A 16,368-nucleotide genomic window follows, 5' to 3' on the forward strand; every position below is an offset into this window, starting at 1 on the left:
TAATCTGGTTTGTAAACCAGGGTTTTCAACACTTGGAACTGTGATTTAACCAAAATTGTTCTGTTGCAGCTTTGCATTGGAGATGAGTTTTGCAATTTCAATTGGGGCAGAAGGTGTGGTCCAGACGTTGAGCTGTCTCCTTGCCTAGAAAACTAAGCAGGATAAGCTCAGGTCTCACCTTGGATGGTTGACCAGAAGCCACTGGCAAGAATGGAGGAATAAGGAATTCCTAATAAGGAATATTCCTAATAAGGAATTCCTAATTCCTAATAAGGAATAAGGAATTCCTTATTTGGTGTTTGCAGACGACACCAAACTTTTCCGAGTGGTGAAGACCAGAAGTGATTGTGAGGAGCTCCAGAAGGATCTCTCCAGACTGGCAGAATGGGCAGCAAAATGGCAGATGCGCTTCAATGTCAGTAAGTATAAAGTCATGCACATTGAGGCAAAAAATCAAAACTTTAGATATAGGCTGATGGGTGCTGAGCTGTCTGTGACAGATCAGGAGAGAGATCTTGGGGTGGTGGTGGACAGGTCGATGAAAGTATTGACCCAATGTGCGGCGGCAGTGAAGAAGGCCAATTCTATGCTTGGGATCATTAGGAAGGGTATTGAGAACAAAACGGCTAGTATTATAATGCCGTTGTACAAATCGATGGTAAGGCCACACCTGGAGTATTGTGTCCAGTTCTGGTCGCCGCATCTCAAAAAAGACATAGTGGAAATGGAAAAGGTGCAAAAGAGAGCGACTAAGATGATTACGGGGCTGGGGCACCTTCCTTATGAGGAAAGGCTACGGCGTTTGGGCCTCTTGGGCCTAGAAAAGAGACGCCTGAGGGGGGACATGATTGAGACATACAAAATTATGCAGGGGATGGACAGAGTGGATAGGGAGATGCTCTTTACACTCTCACATAATACCAGAACCGGGGACATCCACTAAAATTGAGTGTTGGGCGGGTTAGGACAGACAAAAGAAAATATTTCTTTACTCAGCGTGTGGACGGTCTGTGGAACTCCTTGCCGCAGGATGTGGTGCTGGCGTCTAGCCTAGACGCCTTTAAAAGGGGATTGGACAAGTTTCTGGAGGAAAAATCCATTATGGGGTACAAGCCATGATGTGTATGCGCAACCTCCTGATTTTAGAAATGGGTTATGTCAGAATGCCAGATGCAAGGGAGGGCACCAGGATGAGGTCTCTTGCTATCTGGTGTGCTCCCTGGGGCATTTGGTGGGCCGCTGTGAGATACAGGAAGCTGGACTAGATGGGCCTATGGCCTGATCCAGTGGGGCTGTTCTTATGAATGTGAAGGTGTGAGGGGGCAAGAATGGATCACATCCTGAAAACCAGCCTGGGATATGGTTTTCAGCTGCCTGTGGAAGCTTGGAGAGTATAACTGCTGTGCAGCCAGGACAACAATCACACCATAAAGGGAAGCATCTGGAGAAATGGAGGATCCTTTGTGTTTCTCTCACAGAGTAATAGTTACAAATGAGAAAAAGTGAGATTTATGGTCAGCCTTGCCTATGTAAACCACCTTTAGTCTATGAGAAAGACAATATATCAATAATAAAATAAATAAACTAATGAGGAGGAAAGGGGAGATGGCAGGAGGAAGCATGTGGCTTTAAAGCTCCTAAGAGTCTTGTTCAGGAACCAATACATCAATAGTTTTGTTGGAGTATCCGAACTGGGCCACAATCTTACCAGTTTGCATTGCTCAAATGGACCAAAAAGCAGCTTCCTACATCAGAAGGTTGCACAGTCTTTACTAGAAGTCATTGCTCCAAAAGTTTAGGGGCCTAGTTTATGTTTTCAAGAGTAGCTACTGTGCACCAATAATGAAAATTTTTTAAAAACCCATCCAGAAAAGGTGCAATATATTCATGTATTTCTCTTGTATTCTATTCTTCAGGCAGTCAATATTCTCTAAGCAACGCTTTAAAAAGAAAAACAAAAAGTCTTTCAAAGGGGCAGAGTTGGAAATGAAAAACAAAAACATGAAAAGTACATTTCTCCTCCAGTCATTTTAATTCAGTTTGGTTTTTCCACAATCATATAAAGTAGCAAACAACAATAATACAACTATAGAATCGGCGGGGGGGGAGGGAATTTCTTTTGTCAAAGCTGCGGCATAGAAAACATCAAAAAGCTAAAACCTCTGCACAAGCTTCAGAAGAACAAGAACTGGGTAAATTTGGCTGAAGACATGAAAAAAAATATCACAAAAATACAAGTGCACAAAAATATTGGAATGCATAAAATATAAAAGCTACACAGTTGATAAAGAAATGCATTGTAAAATATACAGATTTGCAAAAAATTAGAAGCAAGGGGATTTTTTTTCTTTTCTCCTTAGAGGTACCATGAATAACCAGACAGTGAAGATAACACCAGCAGACAGAGAAGAAAATATGGCAGTTTGAAATTGGCTGTTTTGTTCCCCGGTTTTACGTCTTCACCTTCTTGGCCTCCTTTTTCCCAAAACCCTCTGTGGCAGAATCAGCTTTTCTTTTCTGTGACTGTAGAAGGGAGAAAAAAAAAACACCCAAATAGAATAAAAACCCTCATTTTCATCCATCTTAACAAACCCTGATAATACTCATATAAATTGAATGAAATCTAAAAGACCCAGGATGTTACTGGTCAAAGACAAAAAAGGACTCTCAATTTATCTGTATTTTATCCTTTTGCGAACATGCACACAGGGCAAAAAACAGGAGCTGGGGGGGGAAGACCCAGTTTCAGGAGAGATTTAAGAGGGTTTTCACTGCACAAGATTCTCAAAGTTTGCATCACATAATCAAAGTGCAACAACTTATTTCAAATCAGACATAAAGGAATAATAGGGTCACTTTTCAAAGGACCCAGTGTCCGTGGCCAACTACTCAAGAGAAAGCTGCCCAGCCAATCTCTCTTGTAAGAACTTAATCACGACTACAGGTGCCCTATCACCGAGAGGAGCAGACTTCCACACAAACAGATGGCTGCAATCACTGGCCATTTTCGAAGATAACGTAAGGTTTCAGCACCAGGTACTTGATCAAAGGAAATAACACCACTGTTCAATGACACAGGCCTACAGAATTGAGGGTCAGAAAAGTTTTTCCCAAACTTTATGGTGGCTTGATATGAATTTGGGGTGCCGATTCCAAAAATGGTATCCGTTTTGCCCTATCACGTGTAGTTTTGGAGATATAGTATAGGCTCATTAGTGAATGGTTCAAGCAGCTTCCTCACGAGGAAGCCATGGTGTAGGCTTCCTCATGAGGCTCATGTTCCCTCATGTAGGCTTCCTCACATTTCTTTTAATTATCAAACTTAATTAGTTCTGTGTATCTAGGTAGCGCCCCCCCCAGTGTGTAGCAATAAACACCTCATCTGAGGGTGGGATCGTGCAGTCTGAAAGGCACTCAACCATCTGAGTTCACTATTAGCACACTAAGCCACCCCAGTTACAGCCTGGTTCTGTTCCAGAGGTCTATCTGGGAGTTGGAACGTACGGCAGTAGGAACTGTTGGCTCTTGCCAGCTCCGTGTTATCAGGCCTTGATGAAAACACCAGAATGGACAGTCTGCGTGAAAGAGCTAACATGGCCATCCATAATTCAAGCATCAGTAAGTCAGATGCCCCTAACTCAAGGACACAGTGTATGCAGAAATTAGTAAGCAAACGGTATTCAGATTATAGTTCACAACTCTTTTAGATTCTCTGCAACTACTCAAAAGTGCCGCTTTAACCTATTAAAGCATTACGCAGCCTGGGGCCTACATGCCATTTCTCTCTATTCCAATCCTCCTGCCCTCTTTGTGCCTCAAATCAGACCCTGCTACACCATCTCTTCACGCAATATGAATATCCCCCACTGGAACAAGGGATTGCTTCCATTCCAGAAGACCTGGAAAGCTTTCCTTGCGTGTTCAGCCTGTGGGATTCTTCCCAAAGCCACACTTCTGAAAGGCTATGCATTTACTGGGGCTTTGCCCTCTTATTTTTGTATTAGTATGGGAGTCGCCACCCCCCATCCCGTAACCACAAACCAATTTGAACACATCTAGAAAAGTGCAGTCTAAACATTTTACACATTTAAGAAACACGCTAATACGTGTTTATTTAGATGCTGATCAATTTACCACTGGTGCTTTCGTCCCCCGCTTCTTCTTTTCCGCTTTCTCTTTCTCTTCAATTTCCATATTTTCTTTCTCAATGAGCGATATGAGCGTGTTGCAGCGCCTCTGAAGCTCCTGAGCAACGGAACAAAACAAATATCAAATCCCAGAGCTCAAAGACGTTCTGAAATAACAACCGTGAAGACCTATGAAATTCTGTGGCATGCCCATTGTATCTTTAGCCACTGAAATCTATGCATTTCATCACAAAATTAAGTGGGGTGTGGATCTCTCTCTCTCTCTCTCTCTCTCTCTCTCACACACACACACACACACAGTTTCCTTTAAGATTCTACAGTCTTGTACCAAGAGAAATACATCTTCACAGAGCTTTAGAATACAAAACAGTACTATTGAGGTTCCATAACTACAGTTCGGCATCCGTGGGGGGATCCGTTCCAGGACAATCATGGATACCAATTTCCGCGGATAATTAAATCCATGAAAGCCCTCAAAAGACCTCCAGGACACGAGTCAAATCCGTGGGTGCTGATTCCACAGATCAGGAGGGCACACTGGACTGAACTGAAATGCAAATTTCTGCAAAAATCCAGTCATTTTTAAATGAAAAACTTGCCTAGAGTATTCTAATTATTTTGCATTTGAAACAAGGAGAAAGAAGTCTTCATTCATTGGGTGCACTTGGTAGGCATGCACTGGTCGTTCCCAACATTCCAGTGGCCCTCTTTTCCAGCCACCGCTTTCTGATCTCTTAATGCCCAAATTCTGCTTATCCCCGCAGGCAGTTCCATCCGACTCACTACGGTCAATCTAATAACCCAATTTCTTCCAAGTGCACACTGCAAATATATTTGATCCGTTTCTCATCTCCTGCCCTTACTGTACTGTCCACTCACTGAAACTGCTGATGTCTCGGCAATATAAAGTTGCAATATAAAGCTTGGTAATATAAAGTCGCTTAGAGGAGGATTCTGTGTGGTTTTGCTAGGTAGCCTCTCTCTGGATCTCGGGGCGACATCCTTGTACGGCGTAATTGCGGTGAAAGGGAAACAAAGGTTATGAAAGCTGAAATATCTCTTGAGCTCGCGGTAGAAATATTTTGGAACAATCCAGGTTGTGTCGTCCAGTAAGAACAAGGCAAGGAAACAAGAGCTGGGCAATTGAGACAGAGGAACAGCCATTTCTTGCCCATGAACAATGGAAATTTCTTATTGCAAATTCCTGTTCTTGGGAGACTCCCAGAGGGCATTCCAAGATCAGGCTGACATCTAATTCCCCTTACCCACTATTCCACACCGTCCTCTATGGGGTATCATAGTTCTGGATATGACTGACTGAAAAGTAATGCACAGAAGGAAGTGCCAGCTTTTCTCTCCAGCCCCTAGAAGAAATGCCATTTGTATGTGAGATGCAGATAACCAGTGAACCCTGGCAGTCGGTCAGCTCTTCAGCTCAGTCTCTGACCCCAGCACCAGCCAGGCCGTATCTCCATCACTGTCTCGCACAAAGCACTTAGTTAAAAGCCTCTGTTTGAAGCTAGGGACAGAGAGGTTGTTCCCAGATATTTTGGGCAGCTTCTGAATTTAAGAGCTGCACGTCAGCATCTGTTTTTCACTGAGAAGGGCCTCCCATGTGCACAAGGAAGGCAGCTGGCTGGCTTCCGAGTCTGTTTTTAAGAGGCAGGTCTTATGATCCTGCTCACTCCATTCCAGTTCAAATGAAATGGAGCAGGACCAACACTCCACCTGCACCCAGGTCCTGAAGCAGAATCAGAAGAACCTTGGAATAGGAACCTTCAAGACAGCACCTTCAGATCCTAAGCCCTCTTTAACCCAGTGGTTCCCAAACTTATCTGGGTCACAATGCCCCTGCAGCCTCTTCTTCCTGGTTCTGCCAAGCACCACCATCTTGGATCTCATGAAATGTCATGAGATCCAAGAAAGTGGTGCCCAAATCTCGTGAGATTCAGGAGCCACCATCTGGGAACTCGCAAGGTTTTGCACAACTTTGGGAACCCTTGCTGTTAACCACTCTAACCTAGCATGGAAGTGTCCTCTAACCACGGCTGCTCAGCCTGCTTCTGGTCCTGGCCAGAACTTGTTTCTTTGGAGCTGTCCAGGGTACTGTAATTCTGACCTGCCTCTACCATCTGCCCAGCTTCACCTTTGTGGGCTAGATGCAAAAGTGAGACTCATGATCGGGAACAGCTCTGCTTCCTGGAATATCATGCACTACACATGGCTTCCCAAAAAACAAATGCAACTTTCTCACCAGCAGTCCAATTTTACTTGACTACTCTGCACACAGAGAACTCTAGTTAGCGAGGGAAGGAAACAGCAGGTCCAATGAAGTCACTTGTAGAGTGACATCTACCTCCCAACAAAGTATGGAGATTGGGGTTAAGTGATGTTTTTATTTTTAAAGAGATTTTGTCCTTAAAATACACTAGAACATGGGACACGTGAGAACTGTAAAAACCAGCCTTGCTCATGCTGTAGATGCTCCATGCCGTTCATGTCACAAATCATGTCTGCAAAGGATTTCATCATGATATGTTTAACTACAGGAAACAAACGTTACTCTACAGGAGAAATGCCTCCGCCCTACAGAGGCCATAAAGTAATATGTAGATTGCTTCTCAATGATGCCCATAAAACAGCTAATTTGAAAAAAGAAAAATGGTTACTTGTGCCAGAAAAGCCACTGGAAGCATGATCTAGAGCAGAAAAGGGGCAAGTAGGGAAGTGGTCCAGTGCGATGCCACTGAGTGGGTCTAGGGTTGCAGCCTGACAGTGCAATCCTATGCATGTCTACTCAGTAACTCCCACTGTGTTCAATGGGGCTTACTTCCAGGCACATGTGTTTAGGATTGCAGCCTTAGGGCCCAATCCTCTCCATCTTTCTAGCACCGGTGCAGCTGCAATGCAGCTCCAAAGTAAGGGAACATTCTTTTATCTTGAGGAGGTCTTTGTGACTGCCTCCCCACTTCAGATGCAGCGCACGCCCCATTGGTACGGCTGCATCAGCACTGGAAAACTGCATAGGATTGGTCCCTCAGTTTCCTATATGGAGGTGTTTGAGAACAACTGGAATGCTGGTTGGCATTATGTCCCCATTCATTTAACAGCTCATATCATGTTTTCTTGCTCAAAAGAAGACAAAAGCATAATGATGATCAGATTTTCTGGCTTGCGCAGAAATCGCACACTAGTTTTCAGGAGGGAAAATCTCAGAAACCTTCAGACCTCGTATCAAAGAGACATGCGTGAAATTGTTTCATTCTGCACAGGAAGGAACACGAGTGAATACAGATCCCTCCATTTCTGCCCAACATTGCCTATATGCAAATGTGTACACCTGTGGGCCAGGCAAAAATGGGTTAAACAGACTTCTTTCTCTAACACTAGAAGCCCCCCACAGAACAACAAGCTTCACTAAGAAAAATGCTTTGCATCCTAGAGAGGCGACAGTTTGGAGTAAGAAAAGCAAAGTTGCAATATTCAGAAGGTATACTGTAAACTCTCTCTCTCTCTTCTATATATCTCAGGTTCCTGAACTCCTAGGAACCTCTCACACAACCACAGAGGGGCTACCTAACATTTGAAGACCTTAGGATAAGGAAGGAAAAATGCTAAATGTGGAGAACCTTCCTTGAAAGCCATCAGCATACCTTTCAGGTAAGGCAAGGATGTTGCCCACCACTTCTACGGACTAAACTGAAAAGCGCTAGCATACCCTTTCCCAGCTATCCACACGTTTGTTATAAGGATTTTCACTTATACATACTGCACATATTAAGACCATGATTCCATAGACAATTTTAGCTATAAGGTCCGAGATAAAAAGAGTTTGGTAAAGCCATACCACCACCTGCTGGCAAGTATCAGAAATTGCGGCACAAGGCATCTGAATGATGCTACTTGGGTTGCTGAATGATGGACTGAGCTGCAGAGTTCCTTCTAATTTTGCCCCTGGCAGGGCACTATTTGTAGTACTCCAGAGCACTCTTCCTTTCGCTCAATGTTCTGTTTGCTTTCCTCCCTTTGCTTCCCCCCCCCACTCTGTTCTATGTTTTATCTGGTATGCAGAGTATGGATCTGTATGGAACTGTTATGCCATATGGATCCAAGAGAACAAGAATGGGAAGAATGGGGTAAGTGGAAAAACTGGTGAAACATAAGAGAGTTTAGTTTGGAACTAAAGCTTAAAGATGCTAATGCATGCTGAAAGCTCTTCCTTTAGGTTTAGTGAAATCTACATTGATTTCTTATGGCTAGAACAGTGGTACCCAAACTGTGGGTCGGGACCCACTAGTGGGTCACAACCTGATTTTTGCTAGATCGCCAAAGAGAGTTAGAAAGATCAGGCAACTAATTGCCGCAAGCTCTGAGGTTATTTAAAAATTAGACCCTGTAGCTGGTAATTGTCCTGCAAAGAGCTCAGCTCCTACAGTTTGCAAGATGGCTGCTAAGCGCCCTGCAAGGGGTTGAGCTCCTGCAATTTGCAAGCATATGTCAAAATAGAAAGAGAAAGTTTGATGGTCTTTTTCTAGTTATTATTACATAAAAATATATGAAATATTTTTTTCTAGGTCTCCTTTTTAAAAGTCTGGTAAACCTAGGAGGGTCCCGATAGAATGTTGTTTCAAAAAGTGGGTCCTGGAGCTAAAAAGTTCGGGAATCACTGGACTAGAAATCAGTCTTATTTATTTTACTCCAAAGTAAGTCCATCATGTTGAGTAAGACTTAGGTTGTAATCCTATCTTATTCACCAGAAACAAACACCTCTACTTATGGCTTTTGGCATTTATGAGGTGATTTTGGGTGAACTTGGAATGGCTTTAAAACCAGTTAGAATTTTTCTCCTTGAAATTAATGTAGTAAATGCACTCATCCAGATTTTCACTCTCAGGTTTGTTTTCAGGAACAAATTATCTATAAAGGGGGAAAGATGTTCTATGGACATGTTAATGGTGGATAAGAGATCAGAAACAGATCTCAGAAGTCCCTTCCCTTGTTAGAAGGGAAGTTAGAATTTTTTCCACAGAGATTAATGTAATAATTGTACTCGAGATTCAGATTTTCACTATAAGGGCTGCTCTCAGGAACAGATTAGGGGAGGAACCCTAAGGGAGGAAAGGTGGATTGAAGCAGAAACATTTGGAGAACATGCACTTCTCATGCCTGGACGAGAATCAGCCTGCAACTCTATGGTGCTTTCCATTCTCATTTTCACAGTCACAAAGATGCGGGTTGCAACAGCAGGACATGTAAATGCGAAGCACAAAAACCGGGACAGAAAAAAAACGGGCTCTTATAGAAACCATCATGTCATTTATGAGCGCATACTGTGTTCACCATATGCTTGCAGGAAAATAAGGAAATGCGGAAAAATTATATTTGTTTTCCAACCAGAAATGCTCAAGTAAATTTACCGGGCTGGGGGAGGGTGAGGAAGACAAATCACCTTATTTACACAAGAGAGACATCTAGTGGCCAACAGGAAAAAGAAAAACAATTTTCTAAGTGGAAACACTGAAAAACAAGGCATTTCTAGAGATTGTCCCTCCTGCTTCAGTGTTTTTTTTTTAATATAAATTGCCCTTGTGAAGTCATGGCAACAGGATTATACATTTTCAAATGAGAAGGCTTTTCCTGTGACATATCTTGCAAGGTTCTAGGTATGAAATGGCATCTGAGTCAGGTAAACAATTTATGGCAAAATGCAAGCAACCCTACCCTCACTTGGCAAAACTTGTTCTTACAAATCACTAGATTTTCAGGGGCACATTTTTGACAGACAATTGGAGGTTGACAACATTCTAAGAGATTGAGGGCCCAATCCTATCCAACCTTTCAGCACCAGTGCAGCCTCAATGTAAGGGAACAAATGTTCCCATACCTTGAGGATGCCTCTGTGACTGTCTCTCCACCAAAGGATGCCGCATACACCCCATGGGCATGGCTGCACTGGCACTGGAAAACTGGATAGGATTGGGCCCTAAGGGTCCAATCCTATCCAACTTTCCAGTGTTGATGAACCCACAATGCGGTCCCAAGGTAAGGGAACAAACATTCCCTTACCTTGAGGAGTCTTCCACGACTGTGCCCACCACCACAGGATGCTGTGCACACTCTGTTGACATAGCTGCATCAGTGTTGGATTGGACTGGGCCCCAAGGCTGCAATCCTATACACAGATACAACTCGGAGCAAGAGTATCTATTGAACAGTATCCACCAGTGAACAGAGTGGAATTTACTTCTGAGTTCTGCGGCTCTGTTTCTAGCAACTGCTTGTCTGATAAACATGCTAAGGCTTTCACGGCTGGAATTCATATTGAACTTGACAGTTTTTCAGGCTGGGTGCCGTGGTCTAGCTTTTTTACCTAGTGAGCCTAAACCAATCCTAAAGGGGGGGGACTAACTATAGTTAACTAATTAACTATAGTTAGTCCTCTCCCTTTAGGATTGGTTTAGGCTCATTAGGTCAAAAAGCTAGACCAGGGGTCTCTAAACTTTTTGGCCAAAGGGCCACATCAAATATCTGGCATGGTGTTGAGGACAGGGAAAAAAAAATTAAATATAAAATTTAAATAAATACATTAGAGATGGAACTCAGACGAACAAATGAATGGGCTCAAATGTCCAGGATTTCTCCAAGCACCAACATAGCCAAGGAAATAAAGCACACACAAGCACAACTCTGGTTCTGTTGGGTCAACTGGGCCAGAGGCTCTCAGGGGATCAGAGGCTGGACGTGGGCCAAATAGAAGCTCTCCGCGGGCCACATCTGGACCCAGGCCGGGGTTTGAAGACCCCTGGGCTAGACCGTGGCACCCAGTCTGAAAAACCGTTAAGTTCACTTGCTTGTCTGACCCTCTGCCTTTGCCAGCTCTCTGCTTAGACCTAGACTTAACTAGACCTGTTGCTAAATAGGAAGTGAAAGTTAACTGCTTCCTGTTGAAAGTTAGGTCTATTTTCATCAGGCATTGAGGCTGCCAGCAGCCTGCTCATGTCACAATATAAGCTGAAACACAGTGATCTGTTTAAAGCAAGAAACACTCCCTGATAAGCCTTTAAAGAACATTAAAGGGCATGGAGGGGGATCAGATCCATGGATAACTGAAGATATTGGATACGGGGGTCCGCCTGTATAGGATTGCAGCCCGAAGCTTCTAGTGGTATTCCCCTTGCGAACTTTGGCTGTCAGCACTACTGGGCACTTCCAAACAGCTTCATAAGAACATATGAAGAGCCCCACTGGATCAGGCCAAAGGCCCATCTAGTTCAGCTTCCTGTATCTCACAGCGGCCCACCAGAGGCTGCAGGGAGCAAACAAGACCACAAGAGACCTGGATCCTGTTACCACTCTCTTACACCTGGCATTCTGAGGTAGCCTACTTCTAAAACCACCAGGAAGTTGCACATACCCATCACGATATGTAACCTGTGATTGACTTTTCTTCCAGAAATCTGTTCAATCCCCTTTTAAAGGCAACTAGGCCAGACGCCATTCACCACATCCTGTGGCAAGGAGTTCCACAGACTAATTGCACAAAATATTTTCATCAGGAAAGTGCTCCTAGGATGGAGTCATGCCATTAAAATCATACCCGTTCTCATTCCTATTTGTTCCAATCATTCTCATGCAGTGATGGAGTACAGCACAATGCAAGTCTGATTTATTTCGTATTCCTCTATTGCCTTTTAATTTAAGAAGAAATCTTCCAGGCAGTTAAACTCAAAGGCAACACAAACGTAATCAATACAAACATCCGTGTACACAACAAGATCTAAAAGACTTTAAAACCTAACCCAAACAAAAATAGACAAGGCTACCTGTCTTAATTAAATACTTAATTAAATACTGTTAATAATAATAATAATAATAATAATAATAATAATAATAATAATAATAATACCACCTACCATTGCTGTCCTGGACTTGATAAACCAGTCAAATCTGAACTGGGGTGCGTTACGTACACACTGCCTTAATTCCTCATACACATTTTCTTTATCAAAGCCCATTTTATGCAACATGCAAATCAAGAACCGGTCTTCTTCTTCTGTATAGTTTTTGCCTTTATTGGTTCCATACTGAATACGCAGCTGATGGAAAGGGGCCTTATACCTGGCAATCTGAAGGGTTAAAAAAAAATAAAAGATTTTCATTAAAGGATGCTATGTCTGTAATTCAGTAACCATTTACATGACTTTAGCAGCAATGGAATCAGTGGGATTAAGTAAGCGTTAAGTAGCTGTTAAATCAACCCCCTAATCAAGGCATTATTTAGTCAGCCTTAAGATCATTCCGTTGGTCTGATAATAATAATGTGTGCATATTGGATACTGCAATCCAAAGGACTTTATACAGTTAAATCATTTATCAAAGCATGGAAAAAACTTCGCCCACTACTGAATTAGAATCAGCTTTACACGGAGAACATTTTATCAGAGGGGAACACAATCCTTGGCCCATTTGTTAAGGACAACATTAATGAGAAATATTTAATCTGTGGAATTACTTTGACATCCAGGGCTTTCTTGATGCTAATCCTCCTCTGTATTCTGGCTTCCCCTCGCTCAATCTGTGCCATGATCCGCTCAATGTCCTGCAGTTCATTGCAACGTTCCCAGAAAACAGCTGGAAATGCCAAGCGTAGAAAAATTAAACTATCAATATTCAGTAGTGAAAATGCTAATTAGTGCTTTTGTATAATTAAAACCGTTCACTCTTTCACACAAGTTCCTAAGCGCAACTTATCAAGGTTATTGTTTCTATATTTGAAGAACTTAAAAGAAAAAATCTCATATTGCATTGCAGTGATTTATGCTGAATCCTTATATTCCAACTCTTAAGCTGTGAAACAGAAGACCCTTAAGAGATGTGAAACAGAAACCAAATTCATCTTTGATGCAACTTTGTGGAAGTACAATGGGCCCTCCTTATCCGTGGGCTGGTATCTGTGGATTTGAATATCCGCGGATGCCAAGGCCACAGCTAGAAGGCCTCCGAAGACCTCCCAGACATGATCGCAAGGCACTCCCAGTTTGTGTTGACCAGAAGTGGCTTGTCTGTGACGACTTCTGAGATGTGGGGAGGATGTGACCAGAAGAGGTCATTTCTGGTCACATCCAGGAGGTACTCTGAAGTCCCCCGCGGATTTAATTATCTACGGAATTTTGTATCCATGGAGGGTCCTGGAACAGATCCCCCACGGATACATTAGGTCTACTGTATAGCTTGTATAGGGGAATTCCAAATACTTCCCACAAAATCACTCACCAGCTCACTAGGGGCAAACGGCTCCATTCCTCTGGCAAGCAGGACACCCAGTATCGGACAGACCCCTTTCTCATCAGTCTCGTTTCCACTGCCGTTTTTGAGAAGGTGGGAAACAGCAGGAGTCTTTCAAAGCAAAAGAGGAGACTCCAGCTGCTTACCACCTTCACCCAACGCATATGTGAGGAGACCCTATCTCTTTCTCAAGTCCTTGAGAATGCCATTGGAGAGGAGAGAGGGTTGGTGTTGACCACAAACAAGGACTGACAGGTAAGCCAAGCCAAGATTTGTAGAAACCTGTTTCCAATCAAATTACTTCTCCAAAGCTGTTTTTCCACCTACTAGTGGAAATGACATATATCTATATATCATCTAGTGGGGGAGGGGGGTACAATGAGCAGAAAAATGACTGGAGGTGGCATCACTCATGCTCCTCCACTCTTTATTATGGTCTCCAGCAGTTGCTTTCATTAAACCCAAAAACCAGAAAAAACACACTATAGTGGTTAGCAGGGGGTGTGGGGGGCCATGAGTTGACTGGACCTTCTATAAACGGGGGACTAATTATCCTACATGGGCAGGACTGCAGGACAGCATTTGTTTGCATCCAAAATTTATTTTGGATTCCTCTAAATCCCCATCAGCCATCAAAATCAGCATCAGTCCTAGGACACTGTAAAAAGAAAGCAAGAGGAAGGAATAGATTCAGCACCTCTCTGTACCCTCTTGCTTTGTCCACCCACCTGCCACCCCCCTGGCCGTGTCAAATGAAATGTGTCACAATCTAAAGATCAGCTAGTGCAGGAAGGCAATGGCTAAAGAGTTTCAGAGTAGCTTTCTCAGCACAAATCCCTCTACGGATCTTAAAATTGCTCCATGCGGAACGTTATATTCTTCCCGTTCTACACGTTCTCTTCAAGATGCCCTGACCCTTTTAAAATTACAAACCAAACCAAAAAAAATCATGCTTCCTGGAATAACTCTTTGTTCATTCCAGATATACTCAACTAACCTGAATACTCAATAACTTCCTCTGGTGACTTTCCTTCCACCTCCCGGGCAATATTGTCTATGTCATCACGTCCGTATTTTTCGTTGGCTTTAATAAACTGGTTGAAGTCCCTCTTGTTCCAGTTTGTAAAACCCTGAAAATCAAAGAAGTTTTCATGAGGTGCAAGAGGGCACATTCTGCTAGATCTTGCATCTTTGTTGCATGGTCAGATTTGGTGGTTAATGCTCTGCTGCAGTGTCACCTCATAATAACAGGGGTTAACGATCTTACAGGTTTTCCAGGAAGATCTATTACCCAGGGTTTATTACTCACTCATAAAAAAATTTGAGCAAGTTTGGTGCATTGCTCCTCAGGCACCTGGGAGAGAAGCTTTGTAACATGGTATTGCTCTGAAGAAACAAAGTTCAGTTCACATCTTAACGGGCTTTTTTTCCCCACTTATATCACATCTGAGCAATTGCAAGCAACACACAAAACTGCAAGAGTTTGAGCATACTTGTCCAGATGTCATGGGCATCTGGGAACGAAATGCAATAACACTCCATTTTGAATACTTACAAAGTAAATGGTGAATGAAATGAACACCTGGATTAGGATGAGAAGGGAGCTAAACACCCATTCACCCTCCTCCCTTTATCCACTTTGATGCAGCAGTCTGAGGCAACACTCATCCAAAAAGTGTCATCCAAAAAGCTGCAGTGGATAGGAAACTTGTGCTAAGAACAATGCCCCCACCCTTCCACCAAGTTCTATCTGCAAACCATCAACCAATCTTTAAAATCACAAACCCATCAGACGCCACAAAGGAGCTTTAACAGCAAGAAGAAAACAACATCAATTCATAGCGGTAAAGGAGAAAGATCCGAGGCAATCAAGTAATTAATGAGTTGCAAGAGAAAACTGTTTCCAAGAAACGAGGTGCCTCTCGGAGTTAGCGGATGCTTTTATTGGCTGCTGGGCTCTTTGACCTTGAAGGGCGTCACAGAGTGGCGGCTGAAGGTAGAGCAGATGAGGGGCATGGGGTTGATAAATCTAAGAGAATACCCCAGACTCCACTGCACCACTGTAAGGCAGTCCAGGTACAGTGAGCCCTCAGTATCTGGGAAATCTGTTCCAGGACCCACCCATCCCCACAGATACCAAATTCTGCAAATAATTAAGTCGGGGGTTGGGCCTCAGAGGACCTCTCAGAAACCCAGGAATTCTTCTGAGGCCTCACCAGCCGTGGGACCGGCACTTGTGGATACTGAAATCCATGGCTACTGCATCTGCTGATAAGGACAGTCCACAGTACTGTGCTTTCTTTACACAAAATGTGGAAAGGCCAGAGAGGAAATGTTTGCCATCTGGGTCCTAGCTGGGTCTCGTGCCTGACAGTCAGGTTGGCAAACACTCTTTCCAGGCAGGTGGGCCCCTTCAAGAGACAGGGGTGCAGCCCAGACTTATCAACTGTTGGTGCCAAGCCCCTCTCTAAGAAGTTCCTTTAGCTGGAAGTCCTAATAGTTTGACAGCAAGCTCCCAAAGAACAAGGGAAGCAATTTCCACAGCCTGATTGTGGCCACTCATTGCCATAAGCCAAGTGAACGGAACTTATCATTAGAATGAAATGAGGGTGCAAACTGACAAACTCTGGGGCTGGAAATCTCAGCTGGTGATGGAGCAGGCCTGTTTATATCACTTACAAGTTGGTTTCTGGCTATTTTAACACCACCATCTGAAGGAAGAAATCTGCAATGAACTTGCTTCCTCAGAAAATACCCTTTGCAAGGATGACTCGGGTAGCAGGTGCTGGGAGAAAACCTCTGCCTGAGAATCTGGAGGGCTGCTGGTGGTCAGAGGAGACAGCAGTAGGCAGGATGGACCCTGAGGGTGAGGCTTTGCAAATCCCTTGGGGATCACAACCCCCTGGTTGAGAACGCTTGTCCTACAGCATCTCCA

At 43.5% G+C, this 16,368-nt stretch overlaps 1 protein-coding gene across 1 annotated transcript in view; it reads right to left on the bottom strand.

Annotated features, from left to right (window-relative positions):
- Positions 1-2,009: 2,009 nt before the first annotated feature.
- SMARCA1 (SWI/SNF related, matrix associated, actin dependent regulator of chromatin, subfamily a, member 1) overlaps positions 2,010-16,368 on the bottom strand; it is a 41,099-nt gene continuing 26,740 nt past the window's right edge. The window contains exons 20-24 of the mRNA XM_066639865.1: positions 14,431-14,563; positions 12,661-12,779; positions 12,062-12,274; positions 4,135-4,245; positions 2,010-2,523 (exon numbers count right to left, since the gene is read on the bottom strand). Coding sequence (XP_066495962.1) covers positions 2,452-2,523; positions 4,135-4,245; positions 12,062-12,274; positions 12,661-12,779; positions 14,431-14,563 — 648 coding nt within the window. The 3' untranslated portion in view covers positions 2,010-2,451. The remainder of the gene's footprint in view (positions 2,524-4,134; positions 4,246-12,061; positions 12,275-12,660; positions 12,780-14,430; positions 14,564-16,368) is intronic.

The sequence above is a fragment of the Tiliqua scincoides genome, chromosome 12 (genome assembly GCF_035046505.1).
Source record: "Tiliqua scincoides isolate rTilSci1 chromosome 12, rTilSci1.hap2, whole genome shotgun sequence".
NCBI lineage: Eukaryota > Metazoa > Chordata > Lepidosauria > Squamata > Scincidae > Tiliqua > Tiliqua scincoides.